The 16,007-nt window shown below is 44.3% G+C and overlaps 1 protein-coding gene across 2 annotated transcripts in view; it reads left to right on the top strand.

The window, feature by feature from the left end:
* Positions 1-16,007, top strand: part of KDM5A (lysine demethylase 5A) — a 331,505-nt gene that overhangs the window by 312,898 nt on the left and 2,600 nt on the right. For both annotated transcript variants that reach the window (XM_029599940.1, XM_029599941.1), the window contains one exon: positions 9,388-9,801. In XM_029599940.1, the coding sequence (XP_029455800.1) occupies positions 9,388-9,801 (414 nt within the window). The remainder of the gene's footprint in view (positions 1-9,387; positions 9,802-16,007) is intronic.

Raw genomic sequence — 16,007 nt, forward strand, 5'->3', positions numbered from 1 at the left:
TGCACAACAGTGCGCACATCTCCCTGAGCGCGCACCAATCTACGTGCACAACTTCGACGCACCGGAGCGCATAACTGTATTTTGTGCGCAGAAGCCATGGCACCACCGGAAAAGAAACTCAAGGCTCAGGGTCTTTGCCCAGCATGCCACATTAGAGCTATGGCCCTGTGTATACAGTGCGAAGAGGCCCTAGGGGATCCATCTCATGGCCCTCCCCAGCCAGTACCGGGTTTCAGCCTCTCGAACAGTACGCCGGACCTAGCATTGCACAGCGGGACCTCCCCCCTCAAATGGGGCTCCCCAGGGACACGGCGCCCCTTAGTCTAGACCCAGCATCTATCTCCTAGGTGGAATTCTTCAAAGGTGTGCATACCTTCGTCCACATGCAACCGGGGCCACCGATATTACGGCCACAAGCTCCACCAGAGGACCTCAACATCCCGGGATCCTCTATGCCCAGGGAAGTGATCCCACCGCCCAGAAGCCCCACCTTCAGGGAAACGGACAACTCGGATGAGGATTCAGAACCCATGGAGGAAGGGGAACTCCCTCTGGGGACAGAGCCCCACCGAACCATGAGAAGCTTCTTCACCAAGGACGAGCTTCCAGACCTGGTCACACACAGCTTAAAAGAGCATGCTATCCCGGACACAAGTACCTCAGGGAACCTAAGACGAACCCCCTACTAGAGGGACTCCGTCAGACCTTCCGTCATTTCCCACTATTACAAGCTGTCCAGCAACTAATTGACCTGGAATGGGATGCCCTGGAAACTGTTCAAAAGGGGGAAGGCTCTGGCAGCCATGTACCCTCTGGACCCAGCTGCCAAAGATCTCCTGGCATGTCTGAGAGTGGATGCCATGGTCTGCGCAGTCTCGAAGCACACTACTATCCCGGTGGAGGGAAGCGCAGCACTCAAGGATGCTCAAGACAGACGCCTGGAATCTATCCTCAAACAGTCCTTTGACGTCTCTGCTATGTCTTTACAGATCGCGGCCTGCTGTGCCGTGGTGACACGCGCCCGCTTATCACAGACTAGGAACAACACTCCTGGGGAGTCCCTGGAACCAGCAGTATCATTCCTCGTGGACGCCGCTTCTGATCTGGTGTGCACCACAGCTAGAGGAGTGTCATCCGCCGTGGCAGTCAGAAGACAACTCTGGCTCCGAAACTGGTCGGCCGACGCATCCTCCAAAACGAGACTCACAAGGATGCCTTTCAAGGGAACACTCCTGTTCGGAAGCGAACTAGAGAAACTAGCCAACAAATGGGGCGAGTCCCCACTGCCAAGGCTACCAGAGGACAGGAGTAAGAAAAACCAGCGATCCTTCCCCCGAACCCCCAGGGGCAGAGGATCATAGCGCTTCAACCCATATAGAAGCACATATCAAACGGCCTGCCCTGCAGGCCGAAGCCAGTCCTTTCAGAACAAGCATAACAAAAGGGGAGCCAGCTTGAGCCCAAGCCCCAGCCCCAGCCGCACCCATCCATAGGGGCAGACTTGCCCTATTCTACCAAAGATGGGTCGAGATAACTTCGGACAAGTGGGTCCTATCCATCATTCAAGAGGGATATTACCTGGATTTCCACCACCTCCCTCTGGGCAAGTTTGTGGAATCCCCCTGCCAAGACCCTTCCAAGAGGCTGGCAGTGGAAGCTACTCTGACCAGATTGCTAGCCTTAGAGGCTAAAACACCGGTGCCTCCACAACAAATAAATACTGGACATTATTCCATCTATTTTATCGTCCCCAAGAAAGAAGGAAAGTTCAGACCCATCCTGGACCTCAAGGCGGTCAACCGTCACCTGAAGATTCCTCGCTTCTGCATGGAAACCCTATGCTCGGTAATAAGAGCGATACAACCGGGAGAGTTCCTTACATCCCTGGATCTGTCAGAAGCCTACCTACACATTCTGATCCATCAAGAGCATCAGCGTTTTCTACGCTTCTCGATCCTGGACCGTCACTACCAGTTCCGGGCACTACCATTAGGGTTAGCCACTGCACCCCGGACATTCACCCAGATCATAGTGGTGGTGGCAACAACACTGAGGAAGGAAGGAATCCACATGCACCCTTATCTAGACGATTGGCTGGTCAGGGCAAAATCCCCAGAGGAAAGCCACCAGGCAACCAACAGAGTCAGAACTCTACTGGAGAGAGCCTCGGGTGGGTGGTCAACACAAACAAGAGCTGCCTGCAGCCCTCCCAATCTCTAGAATATTTTGGAGTCCGGTTCGACACCAAACAAGACAAGGTCATCCTGACACCGACAAGGAGATCAAAACTGATGACCCAGTTACGAACCCTGTTGAGCGAACTTCGCCCCACAGCATGGGTCTACCTACAAGTCCTCGGCCTCATGGCATCCACCCTGGAAGTAGTGCCATGGGCATGAGCTCACATGAGATCCCTACAACGCTCACTACTATCACAATGGAATCCACTGTCTCAGAACTACACCGTACGTCTTCAGCTCCCGGACAGAGTTCGGGCCCAACTACGATGGTGGCTACAAGAAGGCCATCTGAGCCAGGGAACAAGACTATCCTCCTCAACCTGGATCCTGCTCACCACGGATGCCAGCCTACGAGGATGGGGAGCACACAGCCAGGAGCTAACCGCCCAAGGGCAATGGAACAAAGAAGAGTCGGGATGGAACATCAATCGCCTAGAAGCTCAGGCAGTCAGGCTAGCCTGCCTACGGTTCGGTCACAGACTCCGAGACAAAGCAGTCAGAGTAATGTCAGACAACGCCACAACAGTGGCCTACATCAACCATTAGGGAGGAACCAGAAGCCAACAGGTGTCTCTGGAAATAGATCTCCTAATGTCATAGGCGGAAGCGAATCTTCAAGAGATCTCGGCCGTCCACATCACCGGGAAAGACAACGTCGCTGCGGATTACCTCAGCAGAGAAAGTCTAGACCCAGGAGAATGGAGGCTGTCGACCACAGCATTCCAATTGATAGTAAACCGTTGGGGAACACCAACCATGAACCTCCTGGCAAAACCGGTCCAGCGCCCAAGTGCCCAGTTTCTTCAGCCGCAGGCGGGAACCCCAGTCCCAGGGACTCGATACCCTGGTACAGACCTGGTCACAGGAGACTCTGTTATATGCCTTCCCGCCGTGGCCCCTATTGGGCACAATCAACAAGATAGAACACCACAGGGGACCAGTACTTCTAGTGGCCCCAGACTGGCCAAGAAGACCGTGGTACGCAGACATGCGAAGACTGCTGACAGGGAGCCCCCTCCCACTACCTCCACACAGAGACCTGCTCCAACAGGGACCGATCCTCCACGAGGATCCAGCTCGATTCTCTCTTATGGTCTGGACATTGAGAGGACTCGCCTGAGGAAGAGCGGATACTCGGGAGCAGCAATTGACACCCTACTCCGAGCACGCATGTTCTCCACATCCCTAACATACATAAGGATTTGGAGAGTATTTGAAGCCTGGTGTGAGGACCGTGACATCATACCATGCTCAGTCAAAATTCCTGCAATTTTGGAATTCCTGCAGAACGGCCTACAGAAGGAATTGTCTCTCAATTCCATCAAGGTACAGGTGGCCGCATTGTCATGTTACGGAACCAAGGGCAAGAGCAGCAGCATAGCCTCTCACCCGGATGTTTCCTGCGTTCTGAAAGGAGTCAAGCAGATCCGATCACCCCTAAAGTGGCCGGTGCCCCTTTGAAACTTCAACCTGGTCCTAGATTTCTTAGCAGGAACCTCCTTCAGACTTCTACGTGGCCTGTCTCTCCGACTATTAACATTGAAGACAGCCTTCCTGCTGGCAGTCTGTTAGGCCCGTCGTATATCCGAGCTACAAGCACTGTCCTGCCAGGAGCCGTTCCTCAGACTCACCCTGGGAATCATCCCAGGGTGAGTCTGAGGAACGGCTCACAGTTCACAGTTCCGTCGTTCCTCCCCAAAGTGGTGTCTCACTTCCGTCTCAACCAAATCATCTCGCTACCATTGCCAGATGAGCATAAGAATTTGGAAGAGGCTCGAAGTCTATGCCATCTCAACGTCGGCAGACTCTTAGTCCGATACCTGGAAAGGTCGGAATCTGTACAAAAGACGGACCATCTATTCGTCCTTCACAGCAGGAAGAAGCAAGGGGAAGCGGCCTCGCGAGCAACCATAGCCCGCTGGATCAAAGAAGTCATCAAGGCGGCCTACGTAGAAGCAGGCAAGCCACCACCTTTACAAGTCAAGGCCCATTCTACTAGAGCCCAGGCAGTGTCCTGGGCGGAAACCAAGATGCTGTCACCCGCCGAGATCTGCAGGGCGGCGACATGGTCCTCCATCCACACCTTCTCCGGGTTTTACTGCCAGGATGTTCAGGCTCGGGAGGACACAGCATTTGCAAGGGCAGTACTAAGTGGGTCACGGGCAGCTCCCACCCGGTTCGGGAGTAGCTTTTATCCATCCCATTGGTTCTGAGTCCATCTGCTACACGCTAGGAAATGGAGAAATTACTTACCTGATAATTTCGTTTTCCTTAGTGTAGATAGATGGACTCAGCATCCCACCCACGGCTGCTGTTACTCATGGAATTCTCGGGTGACATCCCCAAGAGCGAGTGATTCACAGGTAAGCCATGCTTTCCTTCAACTAGGACACCCATCCTACCGGGTGTCGACGTTTCTCGGTTGAGGGCACTGGCGGTCTCCAGCGATAATCAATTCAACTGGTTCAAATTAATTAAGTTAACCAAGTTATAACGTTAACCAAGTTATAAAGTTAATCAAGTTATTCAGATTATTCAGTCATACATATATCCACAATGTTTTTCGAGGACAATACTGAAGAGCTGCACTTGCAGGGGCATATGTACTAGGGCTGACGTCAGATTGAAATCTAATCCATCTCCAACTGCTATCAGGAGTACACTATACCCATTGGTCCTGAGTCCATCTGTCTACACTAAGGAAAATGAAATTATCAGGTAAGTAATTTCTCCAATTTTGAGCCCAAAAAATCAGAACCCTTCTTTGGTTACAATTGACTCTTCTGTGGATTCCCAACTGAGTGCTCCAGATATGATTGGAGAAGGAGCAGCTGTAGGGTCTCTATTAGTGGAGGATTATGATGCATTGTCTCTCGAGTTAATTATAGGAGATAGTTTTTCTTCTCTCCCTAAAATTATTGCAGTAGTTAGTCCTGACAGTGGCAAAGGATAGATGTTGTTGTTCTCTTTTTTAAATTCAGCTCCTCGCCTGTTTCTACAATTAAGAAAAATATATCTCTTGAAGATTTACCTGTTACCCTATAGTGAGTGGAAGGTATACTAGAGGGTTGTGTGGGCACAATTATGTAAATTATCAGCTGATAGTTCAGCTCAGATTAAATCACATTCTTCCTTATTAGCCAATCAAAATCCAGAATCCCTTTCTAAACAGGTTTCTGAATTTTCTTCTCTTCATGTAGCTTTGATTAGGGCATACTAAAGTTCAAATACCACACGATAAGGAAAAAGATCTTCCAAGGAGCCATCCTACAATCAAGGATAGATGCCCACTAGATACAAGTGATCCATACAACAATTTACAGAAGCTTAAAGTGCATGCAAAAAATCTCTACGAGAAGAAACTTATTCTCCAGTGTTATGATCACCTGATCTATTTATGACTCTTTTGACACAGCTTCCTGGATTTCTGAATGTGCAGTAGCAGTGAGAAGAATAGCATGGCTTAGAGCATCTGACCTAAGGGAGGCTGTATCTAGGTGACACCGTTTTTGGGGAAAAAGTGAACAAAACGTGGAGTTTATTAAAAAACAAAGTTTGGCTCTACAATCCGTCTCCTCCTCACACATGGATGCATCGTCCCAAAGAAGATTCAGGCAGGAGCCATACCTTTAAACCAATGGTTCTCAACTTTGTTCCCATCGTGTCACACCTGACAGACCACGTTCACATGTGTGACACACTGCTCATTACAATTTATGGCGGAAATAAAAAATAAAGGTCCAGTATTATTTTTATTGTTAAGAATGACACTAGGAAAAGATACATATTATATCTGAACAGAAATTGTATAAACGTTAAACATCCCACACCAAACAGCACCAATTTCCAACACTTAACAGTAACCACCTTACCTAAGAAAAGGCAACACTGAAAATATTACACCAGGCCTTAAGACAATACATCTCCTATTAGGAAAACGGACCAAGTCAGGCTGCTATAGAGTCCTACTCAGAAACTACACCCCAGCAGAGAACCTCACCTGAATCACATGTGCTGACTCTCACCTAACAAAGAATAAAGAGACCAAAACGCATAACTAGAAGCATGCAGACAAAAACTGAATTGGAAACCGCAACAAGCCAGAGTCTCTGTATGCAGTGCAACAAAGGAAAAAAGAAACATCACCCATCTTTATAAAACAAATCAAGAAATATAAAATCAGTAGCAGTAAAACCATACTAACAAAAAGAACAGATTATTTCAAAACAGCGGATGAATGGAATATCCAGTAATTAAAAACTCATATCAAACATTTCTAGATACCAATAAAATATTTTAAAATAGTAGACACAAAGACCCAGTAATGGAAAATAACAAGGATACAAAAATGTTTTGCTCTGCATACCTGGGAACATTTGATATCCAGGTGCCCTGAGATTGTTTTGAATTAGCAGGAGGAGGGATAGTTTGCTTGCAACTTTCTCCTCTCTCTCTCTCACACACTGGTTCTCAGTCACTCACATATACGCATGCTTTTTCTCTCTTACTTATATAGGCTCTTAATTACACATTTACACACATGCTGTCTATCTTTTCAGGCTTACACACACAGGCTTTCAATCACACACATACATGCTGTCCTTTTCTCTCACACACAGACTCTCATTCACATGCTTACAAACTTGCTCCCTCTTTCTCTCATTTATACACAGGCTCTCAATCACATACTCACATGCTCTCTCACCTAAACCAGCTCTCAATCACACAGACACACATGTTGTCTTTCTCTCACTTTCACATGTGCTCTCAATCACATACTCACATGCTCCTTCACCTAAACCAGCTCTCAATCACACGCAGACACACATGCTGTCTTTCTCTCACTTTCACACGTGCTGTCAATCACATTCTCCCTCACCTAAACCAGCTCTGTCACACACAGACACACATGCTCTCTTTCTTTCTCTCATTTACACACAGGCTCTCAATCACATACTCACATGCTCCTTCACCTAAACCATCTCTCAATCACACAGACACACATGCTGTCTTTCTCTCACTTTCACACATGTCTCAATCACATACTCACATGCTCCCTGACCTAAACCAGCTCTCAATCACACACAGACACACATGCTGTCTTTCTCTCACTTTCACATATGCTGTCAATCACATACTCACATGCTCCTTCACCTAAACCAGCTCTCAATCACACACATACTCTCTTTCACATGTACAGGCTCTCAATCATATCTCACTCACACACACACAGGATCTCAAACACACATGCTTGCTCATTCACTCACTCTCCCCCCTCCCCCGAACTAGCGGCAGCAGCAGCCTCCTTCACTTCTAACCCTAAAGGCAGCAGCAATTACTTCATTTTCAGCCCTCGCGGAGCAAGGAGTCCCATTGGCCGCGGGGGTTGACGACATTCTTCATTTTTCTCTGAGCCGCACTGCTCATTCTTCAGACCGCACCTCTCTTCTTTTCTTTGGGCCGATGCCGAGCGCACTAGCAAGGTCTCTTCTTCCCACGCACGTAACCGCTGCTCACCAATTCCTCTTCCGGGCCACGAGGGGGGGGGGGCAGGAAGAAGAGAGCATGCCGTGCCGCTGACTCCTGCTCTCCTGCCGTGTTCCGCCTGGACTTTCAGCGTTTTAAGCCTGGGTGTAGGGCCTGTCTTGCTCGGGTAGGGGGGAGCAGCTGGGTCAGCAGGGGACCGGGAAGTGTGGCGACACACCTGCATGTGTTTGGCGACACACCGGTTGAGAACCACTGCCTTAAACCATATTACTGCTCCCAAAGATGAATCTCTAACCAAAGATGAAGATACATTCTGTTTCACTATTAATGACAATCTCCGACCCTACTACATTAGATGCAGCAGTCACCACAACAGGAACTTTTCTGCCAAGCCATATAAGTTTGACTAAAAATTTCAAACTCTTTAAGCAATAATTAAAAATGCATTTATTCCAGCTGGCCTTTCCTGATAATTAGCCTCTATGGATATGCTTTCTCTGGTTACATATAAATGAGCATCCCTACGACTCCATCCTCACCTACTTTAACTATTTACAACTATAATTCTTTTGATCCCACAACCATGATGCATCTTTGCAATCCATCTTGCGCAGATATTTATATTTTGTTGTTTTTATGTTATTTTGTTTTAATGATTATGTATGTTCTTATTGTACCTTGCTCTGAACTATTAGGAGGGGCAGGCAACAAATAATTTTAAATAAATAAATTCAGCATAAAACACAGGCTTCCACAACCAGTAAAAACCCATCAAATCAGAGCTGTTGCAACCTCAATGGTGCACCTTAACTTGGTGTTAATGCAAGCCATTTGCAGGACAGCCAGATGGACAACAATTTCATCAGACACTACTGAATAGAGTAGGATAGCAACTTGGACTATAACTATGGGCATGCTGTACTGACATTCATTAAAAAAAAATGTATGAACTTCTCACACATGGTGTTGGATTGCAAAAAAAAAAACTGACAAAGAAAATTATAACTCCATTGCACTCTCAGCTCTGGAATCCCAAATTGTGTGGTTCTTTATGCTGCTTGTCCACAGAGAAAGCGAAGAAGCTTACTTGTATTAGCTGCTCTCCGTGGATGGCAGAACACAGCCTCACAATCCCTCCCTCCCTCCCTGAGAAGTTGAGCTCAACTGCAGAAAAGACAGAGAGGGTTGTGTGGCAATGGTAGCATGGGGGGTGCCATACATGCTCAAAGCAAACTAAAAAGCTTTGAGCTGAGAGAGATATGGCCAATTCGGCGCCATCGGAAGATATCACCCATCCTGTGTGACTGTTTGCCCTTCTGTCTACGTAGTACACTTGTGACAGGTAAGCAACTTTGCTTTCCCCAACTCTGACCGTGATCTGAAGGGACCCATGCCCACATGATGGGAATTCACCGTTCTACATTAAATGGGAGAATGCTTCTCTTTTACCTTGTAAGAGGGTACAGAAGGTATGTTGTGTATTGTTTGCGGGAAACAAACACTTGGAACAGTTTATTGAGGTTGAATTTGTTATAGGGTGGTAATTATGAGGATGAAAACCAAAAGTATAGGAGTTTTTTTATATTGGAAAGTTTTAATATACATAGCTTGTAAATGTGTATTACTGATTTGTAATGCTGTTTTAATTCTGTTCTCGAAGGATGATAGCCTGGAGGAGAAGCCGCTGAAAATTAAAATGAAAGATTCTTCTGAGAAGAAACGTAAACGGAAGTTAGAAAAGGCTGAGCACCTTTTTGCAGAAGGAAAGCAAAAATCCAAGGAGCTGAAGAAGCTAGACAAACCCAAAAAGAAGAAACTGAAACTGAATGTGGACAAAACAAAAGAGCTGAACAAACTCGCCAAGAAGCTAGCCAAAGAAGAGGAGAAGAAGAAGAAGAAAGAGAAGGCAGTAGCAGCAGCAAAAGCAGAGCTGGCAAAAGAGAGCACCGAGAAGAAGAGAGAGAAAAAAGTGCTCGACATCCCATCCAAGTATGACTGGTCAGGGGCAGAAGAGTCAGATGATGAGAATGCTGTGTGTGCTGCACAGAACTGTCAGCGGCCTTGCAAGGACAAGGTGAGTTCAAAGAACATACCTGACTGACTAAACCCTTGGTAGATCTGCTTGACGAAACTTTGCAAAACAAGATATCGTTTGTGGGACACTAAATTTAAAAAAATTTTTTAAATGTATATCTCGCTTCTTTTAAAAAAATATATATTTCTAGAAGTGAGTTATAGAATCAAATTTTAAAAATACATAACATAAAACAAATTAGCAAAAAATGTCTGCTTTCATAAGCATTCTATCAACTACAACATTACAGTAATATCTACCTAACGGACAAAGACCCTACCAATCCATCCTGAGTCCTCCAATACCCACAGGACAAAAATCCCTTCAGGGGCTTCAATTCCTCCCCATACAGTAAGCTTTTTTTTTATGGGGCCAGCAGTTTCCTCTTGCTTCTTCGGGTTTCCAGTTCAATTAGAACTGCCCTTTAATGGATTATGGCACCATGAGCCTTCATTCACAATTTCCCAGTTGCTCAGCCATTGCAGTGATGGCCTCTGGCTCCTTCTGGAATCCAATATATGTGCACCTTGGCCATTAGGTGTTGCTGTTGTGCAATAGTGGAGACTCCCTCCTTCAAGGGGCTGTGCACGCTGCCTGAGCTGAAGCCAGGTTCAGAAAGTGAACCCAGGTTTTCTGCATGGCAGAGCACAGCACTGCCACTAGGCTAGCAAGCTGGTCCAGTGGCACATCGACTTCTTTGAAATTTCTGAGTTACAGAAGGGTCAGGTTGCGAACTATATTTTCCTGTTGTGTCCCCAGAAAAGACTCTTACTTCATTAGGTCTTTGCTTTCCCGTCCTAATATTTCCTAAAGTCATGTAGCCCAAGATATGCTTCTTTCCCTTGGGATGTGCCCCTTAAAGTGATTACGGGCAGAAGCAGTTTTCTCTCTCTTTGAAGAAGAAGCATAGAATTCAATTCTAGTAATAATTTTAGAATCCAACAAAGAGTTTATTATAGAGCTATAATCCCTGCAGTGCCAGATCTTGCTGATCCCCTGTGATTAATCCTTTTTAGGATTTTGACAGTGACAGAGGGCTGGTTGATAATGCCCTCCTTGGACATTTGTCAGCTGTGATTAAGGTAAAAGGGGACTAGGAAATACCGACAATATTTGAATGTAATCTGCTTTGAAGAGGCTGATCAGTCATGAAAGGTGGAATATAAAAATTAAATTAAAAAAAAAAAAATTAGCTGTGAGAAACTGCTTTGGGACAGTGCCCAAATTCTAACTAGCAGCCAGGCACTTTATCATGGTTCCTGATTCTAATTAGATAGAAGCCATTGAAAGTTAGAAGCAAAAAAATGTGCATGCTTGCGCAAAATTGGTGAACTTAGGTTGAATTCTAGCTTCAAATGAGGATAAACAAGGACATCATAAGAAATGCCAAGCTGAATCTGGCCAGTGCTTCCATCAAGCCCAGCATCCTGTCTCCAACAGTGACCAGTCCACATTGTTCGAAATCTGTTTCAATGTTGCTGTCCTTTAGAATTAAGAGAAGTTAAAACCAAAGTCTATCTGGTAATCATTTATGGACCTGGCCCCCAGAAACTTTTCCAAACTATTTTTAAACTCCGTTATACTACTGGCCATAACCACATTTTCTGACAAGTTCCATAACTTAATTGTGCATTGACTGAAATTTGTTTTAAATTTGCTACTTGTAAGTTTCAGGGGCCATCCCCTAGTCCTAGTATTATTTGATAGTGTATATAACCATAACCTATTTACCTGTTCCATACCACAAGTAATTTTGATCATGTCCCCTCTAAGATGTGTCTCTTCCAAGCTGAAGAGCCCTAACCTGTTTAGTCTTCTTCATAATGGAGCCAATCCATCCCCATAATCATTTAAGTTGCCCTTCTCTGTACTTTTTTGTAGTTCTACTATTGAGGTGCAGTGACCAAAACTGCATACAACACTCAAGGTGCAGCTGCACTACAGAGGCATTATTATATTTCCAGTTTTGTTTTCTTTTTTTTTTCTTTTTATCATTTTAATCATTACAGCAAGATACTTCTCACTTACAGAAAAAAACAGAAATGCAATAAGGCACAACCACATATTCAAATAAGTAAATTATAAAACTTTCACTTAATCAAGCATTATTGCACTCCCCCTTAAGGAAATATATGAGAGGAAGGCAGGTAATTTTAAAGAGAGTCAAAAGGAAATAGCACATGAAAAAGGCTTAACATGAAATAAGGCATTCATTTATCTATGATCTTCTCACTAAAGTCACTTATTGGAGGTAATTATTACTCTCCTGGCATTAAGGAAGGATTTTAACTGCTCAGGGTAAAAAAAAATATAACATTCTGTTGGAGTTTTCACGAAACATTTACAGGGATATTTTAGAACAAATGAGTACCCCAAGGCTACAACCTGGGACCTCAGTGCGATAAACTCACGTCTCCTGTCTTGTGTGACTGGAGCGAAATCTGGAAATACCCGTATCTGTAAACTCCGAAAAGGCAATTCAATGTTTCTAAAATATCTTTTCATAATTTCTGCAATATCTTTTTCTGAAATAAAAGAAACCATCAACATAGCACATTCATAATATTCAGCGGTAGAATCTTCTAGAAATGTTGTCAAATTCCCCTTATTTACACTGACTTGTAATATATCTCTATTTCTAGCTGTTACTGGTAAATAATATAACTTATTCACAGAAAGTAACTCTCCCTCCTGAAATTTCAAGATCTCCATAAAGTATTTTTTAAGTGTAATATAAGGGAGTTCTGCAACTATCTTTGGGAAATTGAGAAATCTTAAATTTAAATGTATAGAATGGTTTTCTAAATGTTCCAATCTGAGAGAAATCACATTAAGATCCTTCACAACTTTCACATTACAATCTTGGGACTTTATCAATCCAGCTTCTACTGTTTCCAGTCTCGGCTTAATTTCTTGTAGCTGAGTTTCGTGATTATCCAACTTACAATCAACAGTTTCAAGTTTATCTTGAAAATCCCTGACTGACTTCACTAATGCCACCATTAGGTCCCAGATTGCTTCCAGCGTGATTTTTTCTGGCTTGCTGGGCATCTGAAGGCGAGGCCGCTGGGAAAACTCACCCGCCTTCACCACAGGCGATAGACCGGTCAGATAAACTTCTCCTGTGATAGATGCCGTCGCTCCTTCCAAGACCTCCGTTCTTCTCTCCCGTGTCGGAGTAGACTCGGGAGGCGTAGAAGTTAACACTTCCACTCCTGATAGATGTAGGCTCATAGAAGGCTGTGGGAGTGCTCCGGCGACCTCTACCCTCCAGCTTCCTTCTGCTGCTGTCGCACTTGTCACGGCTCTGCGACTCAGCCGCCTGAGAGGAGCAGAGGAAAGAAGCAATCTCAGGCATATGAAGATACGGGGAACTTAGAGTAACCTCTCCTGGTGAGACCAAAGCTTCCTCGCCGGTTCCCGCAGCAGAGACTTCTCCTCCCGATTCTAATGCCTTAGCAGACACGAACGAGGTAATTAAACGCTGAGTTGCAGCAATCTCCGAGTCTGAAGGAAAGACTCGGAGCTTTCCTTTCCTTTTTGCCGGCATCATGAACGTAAAACTTGCAAGTGTCGGAAGCTCAGCGATCCGTGTCTGCTCATGCCGCCATCTTGCCTCCGTCCCTCCCAGTTTTGTTTTCTATTCTTTTCTGATTAATTCCTAACATTGTTTGCTTTCTTGATTATTGTTGCACACTGACTGAGCTTAAAATTTCAGTGTGTTGCCCACAATGACCCCCAAGATAACCTTTTCCTGAGTGGTAGCGCCTAATGTGGCTGGTTAAGAATATTTTTCCCTATGTGCGTCACTTTGGACTTGTCCACATTAAACTTTGTCTGCCATTTAGATACCTAGTCTCACAATGTTGACCTGCAGTTCCTCATAATTAGCTTGTGTTTTAACTAATTTGAATAATTTTGTATCGCCTCACTCATTGCTCCTTTTTCTAGATCATTTATAAATATGTTAAACACTAGTCCTGGTATAGATTCCTGGGGCATTCCACTATTCACGGGTCTCCATTGGAAAAACAGAAAAATAGTCACTTTTATGTTCATTTAGCAATAGTCATAACCTGAAAAAAAATCAAATATATCAAAATTGCTTCCTAATTTCACTATCTTTACTTGGATCCACAGCTCCTTATTTTCCTGCTTAAGTCTGATGTTCTGCTTATATTTCCTATATGAAACCATTTTACATGTTTTATTTGGCTTTATAGACAATAATAAAACTTAATAATGTAATCTTGAAAGTCATGCATTTAAACTTGTTTTGCTGTCTTCTACCATCTATAAATCGGGCAATGAAACAATCTAGGCATAATCTGTTGTGTTAAAGGATCATTGTATTCTGGAGCCCTGTCTGCACTATCCTTGAATCGCTTGAACTCTTGCCTGTACCTGTGTACCTGCTCCTGTCCTAGCAACCTCTCACCTGCTAACTGGGTTTCCGCTTGCTTCTAGGCAAGTACCCTGCCCATAGCTATTCTCTGAGGCTTTCTTAGGACACACTGCAACCTCACAACCACCTGAAATCACTGGGTTCTTAGATATTCGCAGACTATTTACTAAAAATACTGAGATCCTCTAACACTTACCTGGATCACTAAACATAGAACTAATAAACAGTTTATTATTTAAAAAAGTAGTTACAGTGAACAAAAAGATTAAACATTTTTACGACATTCAAGGGAAAGGAAAAGGGATTTTCACAGTAGCACTAATATATTTAAATCAGATGTCTACAGAGTTGAATGCTGTAACTTTTACAGTTAAGTCTTAGGATCTTGATAATCTCCCAGCCACTATCTGGCTAGGTTCTTAGGCTGATTTGAGAGACAAATGCCGATCACGTTACATTTCTTGTCAACTCCCAACTGTAAATTCCCTAGCTGAAAGGATTACATTCTCTCTGTCAGCCGTATATTCTGTCTCTCAGTTCTGATAGTCTTTCGCAAAAACTGAAACTGAAAAACTTAGACTTGCAGCAGAGGCGTGATGTCAGCAGCTCATTCTGACTCTGGGATTAACCCCATCAATTCCAGCTTCTGGAGTCTATGGAACAAGCATTGTTATAATATTTAAAATAACTTCCACCGACGACCTTTGAAATCAGAAGACCTCCAGTTACTGGAACCCCTTGGTCCCTTGGCTGTGCTTGACGAATGGCGGGTAGGGGTAGGGACCAGCCCCAAAGACCGCTGCCCCAGGACCACCATCACTTCATCTGACTAGTTTATGCTTGTAAGTTTATGCGCTCAAGGATTCTTAGAGAGTGGTGATGTGATGTACTTATAGCCCTTAGCATCTGGCAGTACCCATGCAGCTCACTTTTGAACAACTTTGTAGAGCCTGCAATGAAAATTTTCTTCCCCAATTTTGTGTTAGGAACTATAGGAAAGGTTTACTCCGAATTTGTGGACCACTGATGAAACATCCAGATTGCCAGTACATGAGATTACTATATAATTGAGAGATTTTTTTTTCTATTTTTTTGGGACCAGCTCCTTTTTTTCTTTTGATTCCTGCTGTTGAAACCAGGACTGGGATCCAGAGCCATGAGCCTTTATTAGCAACTATGTAGGGATTTCGTTTTCCCCCTTATTTTAGATTTCCTGCCAGCTAGTTCACTATTGCAACATGATTGAGACTCCTGAAACCAGGAATATGAAAGCTGCCTCTACAGCATCCCCAGTCCCAGCCAGCTCAGGAAGTGGAAGACCTGAGCAGAATCTAACTCGGGACCCCTCCTGCATGTCAGTGCACAGCACTGATACTGAGCCACCATGCTGGCATGGACTCTTCTATAATTGTATAAAATATTGTTTAATCACTTTTACATGCTGAGTTGCTTAATGACAAAACAAAAATAGTTTGTGGCCAGTGTCATCAATTAAACAAATAGTTAATATCTAAAAAACTATGCTCTTGCTTAACATTGGCTATGAAAAGCCATATCCTGAGTTTGAGACATTGTTCACACTGTAATAATGTTAGCTGCAGATTTTCGGGATATCCCTATCAGATATGCATGAGACAGATTTGCAAGCATACTACCTCAATTGTATAGAGATCAATCTCAAGCATATTCTTTAAGTATTTCCTGAAACCCCAACCAATTTTCAGTGCTCAAGGACTAGAGAATTAGAGGAGCCACATGCTGGCAAATGGAAGTTTAATTTTATATACTGACTTATCACACA

The sequence above is a fragment of the Rhinatrema bivittatum genome, chromosome 4, assembly GCF_901001135.1.
Source record: "Rhinatrema bivittatum chromosome 4, aRhiBiv1.1, whole genome shotgun sequence".
Taxonomy (NCBI): Eukaryota; Metazoa; Chordata; class Amphibia; order Gymnophiona; family Rhinatrematidae; genus Rhinatrema; species Rhinatrema bivittatum.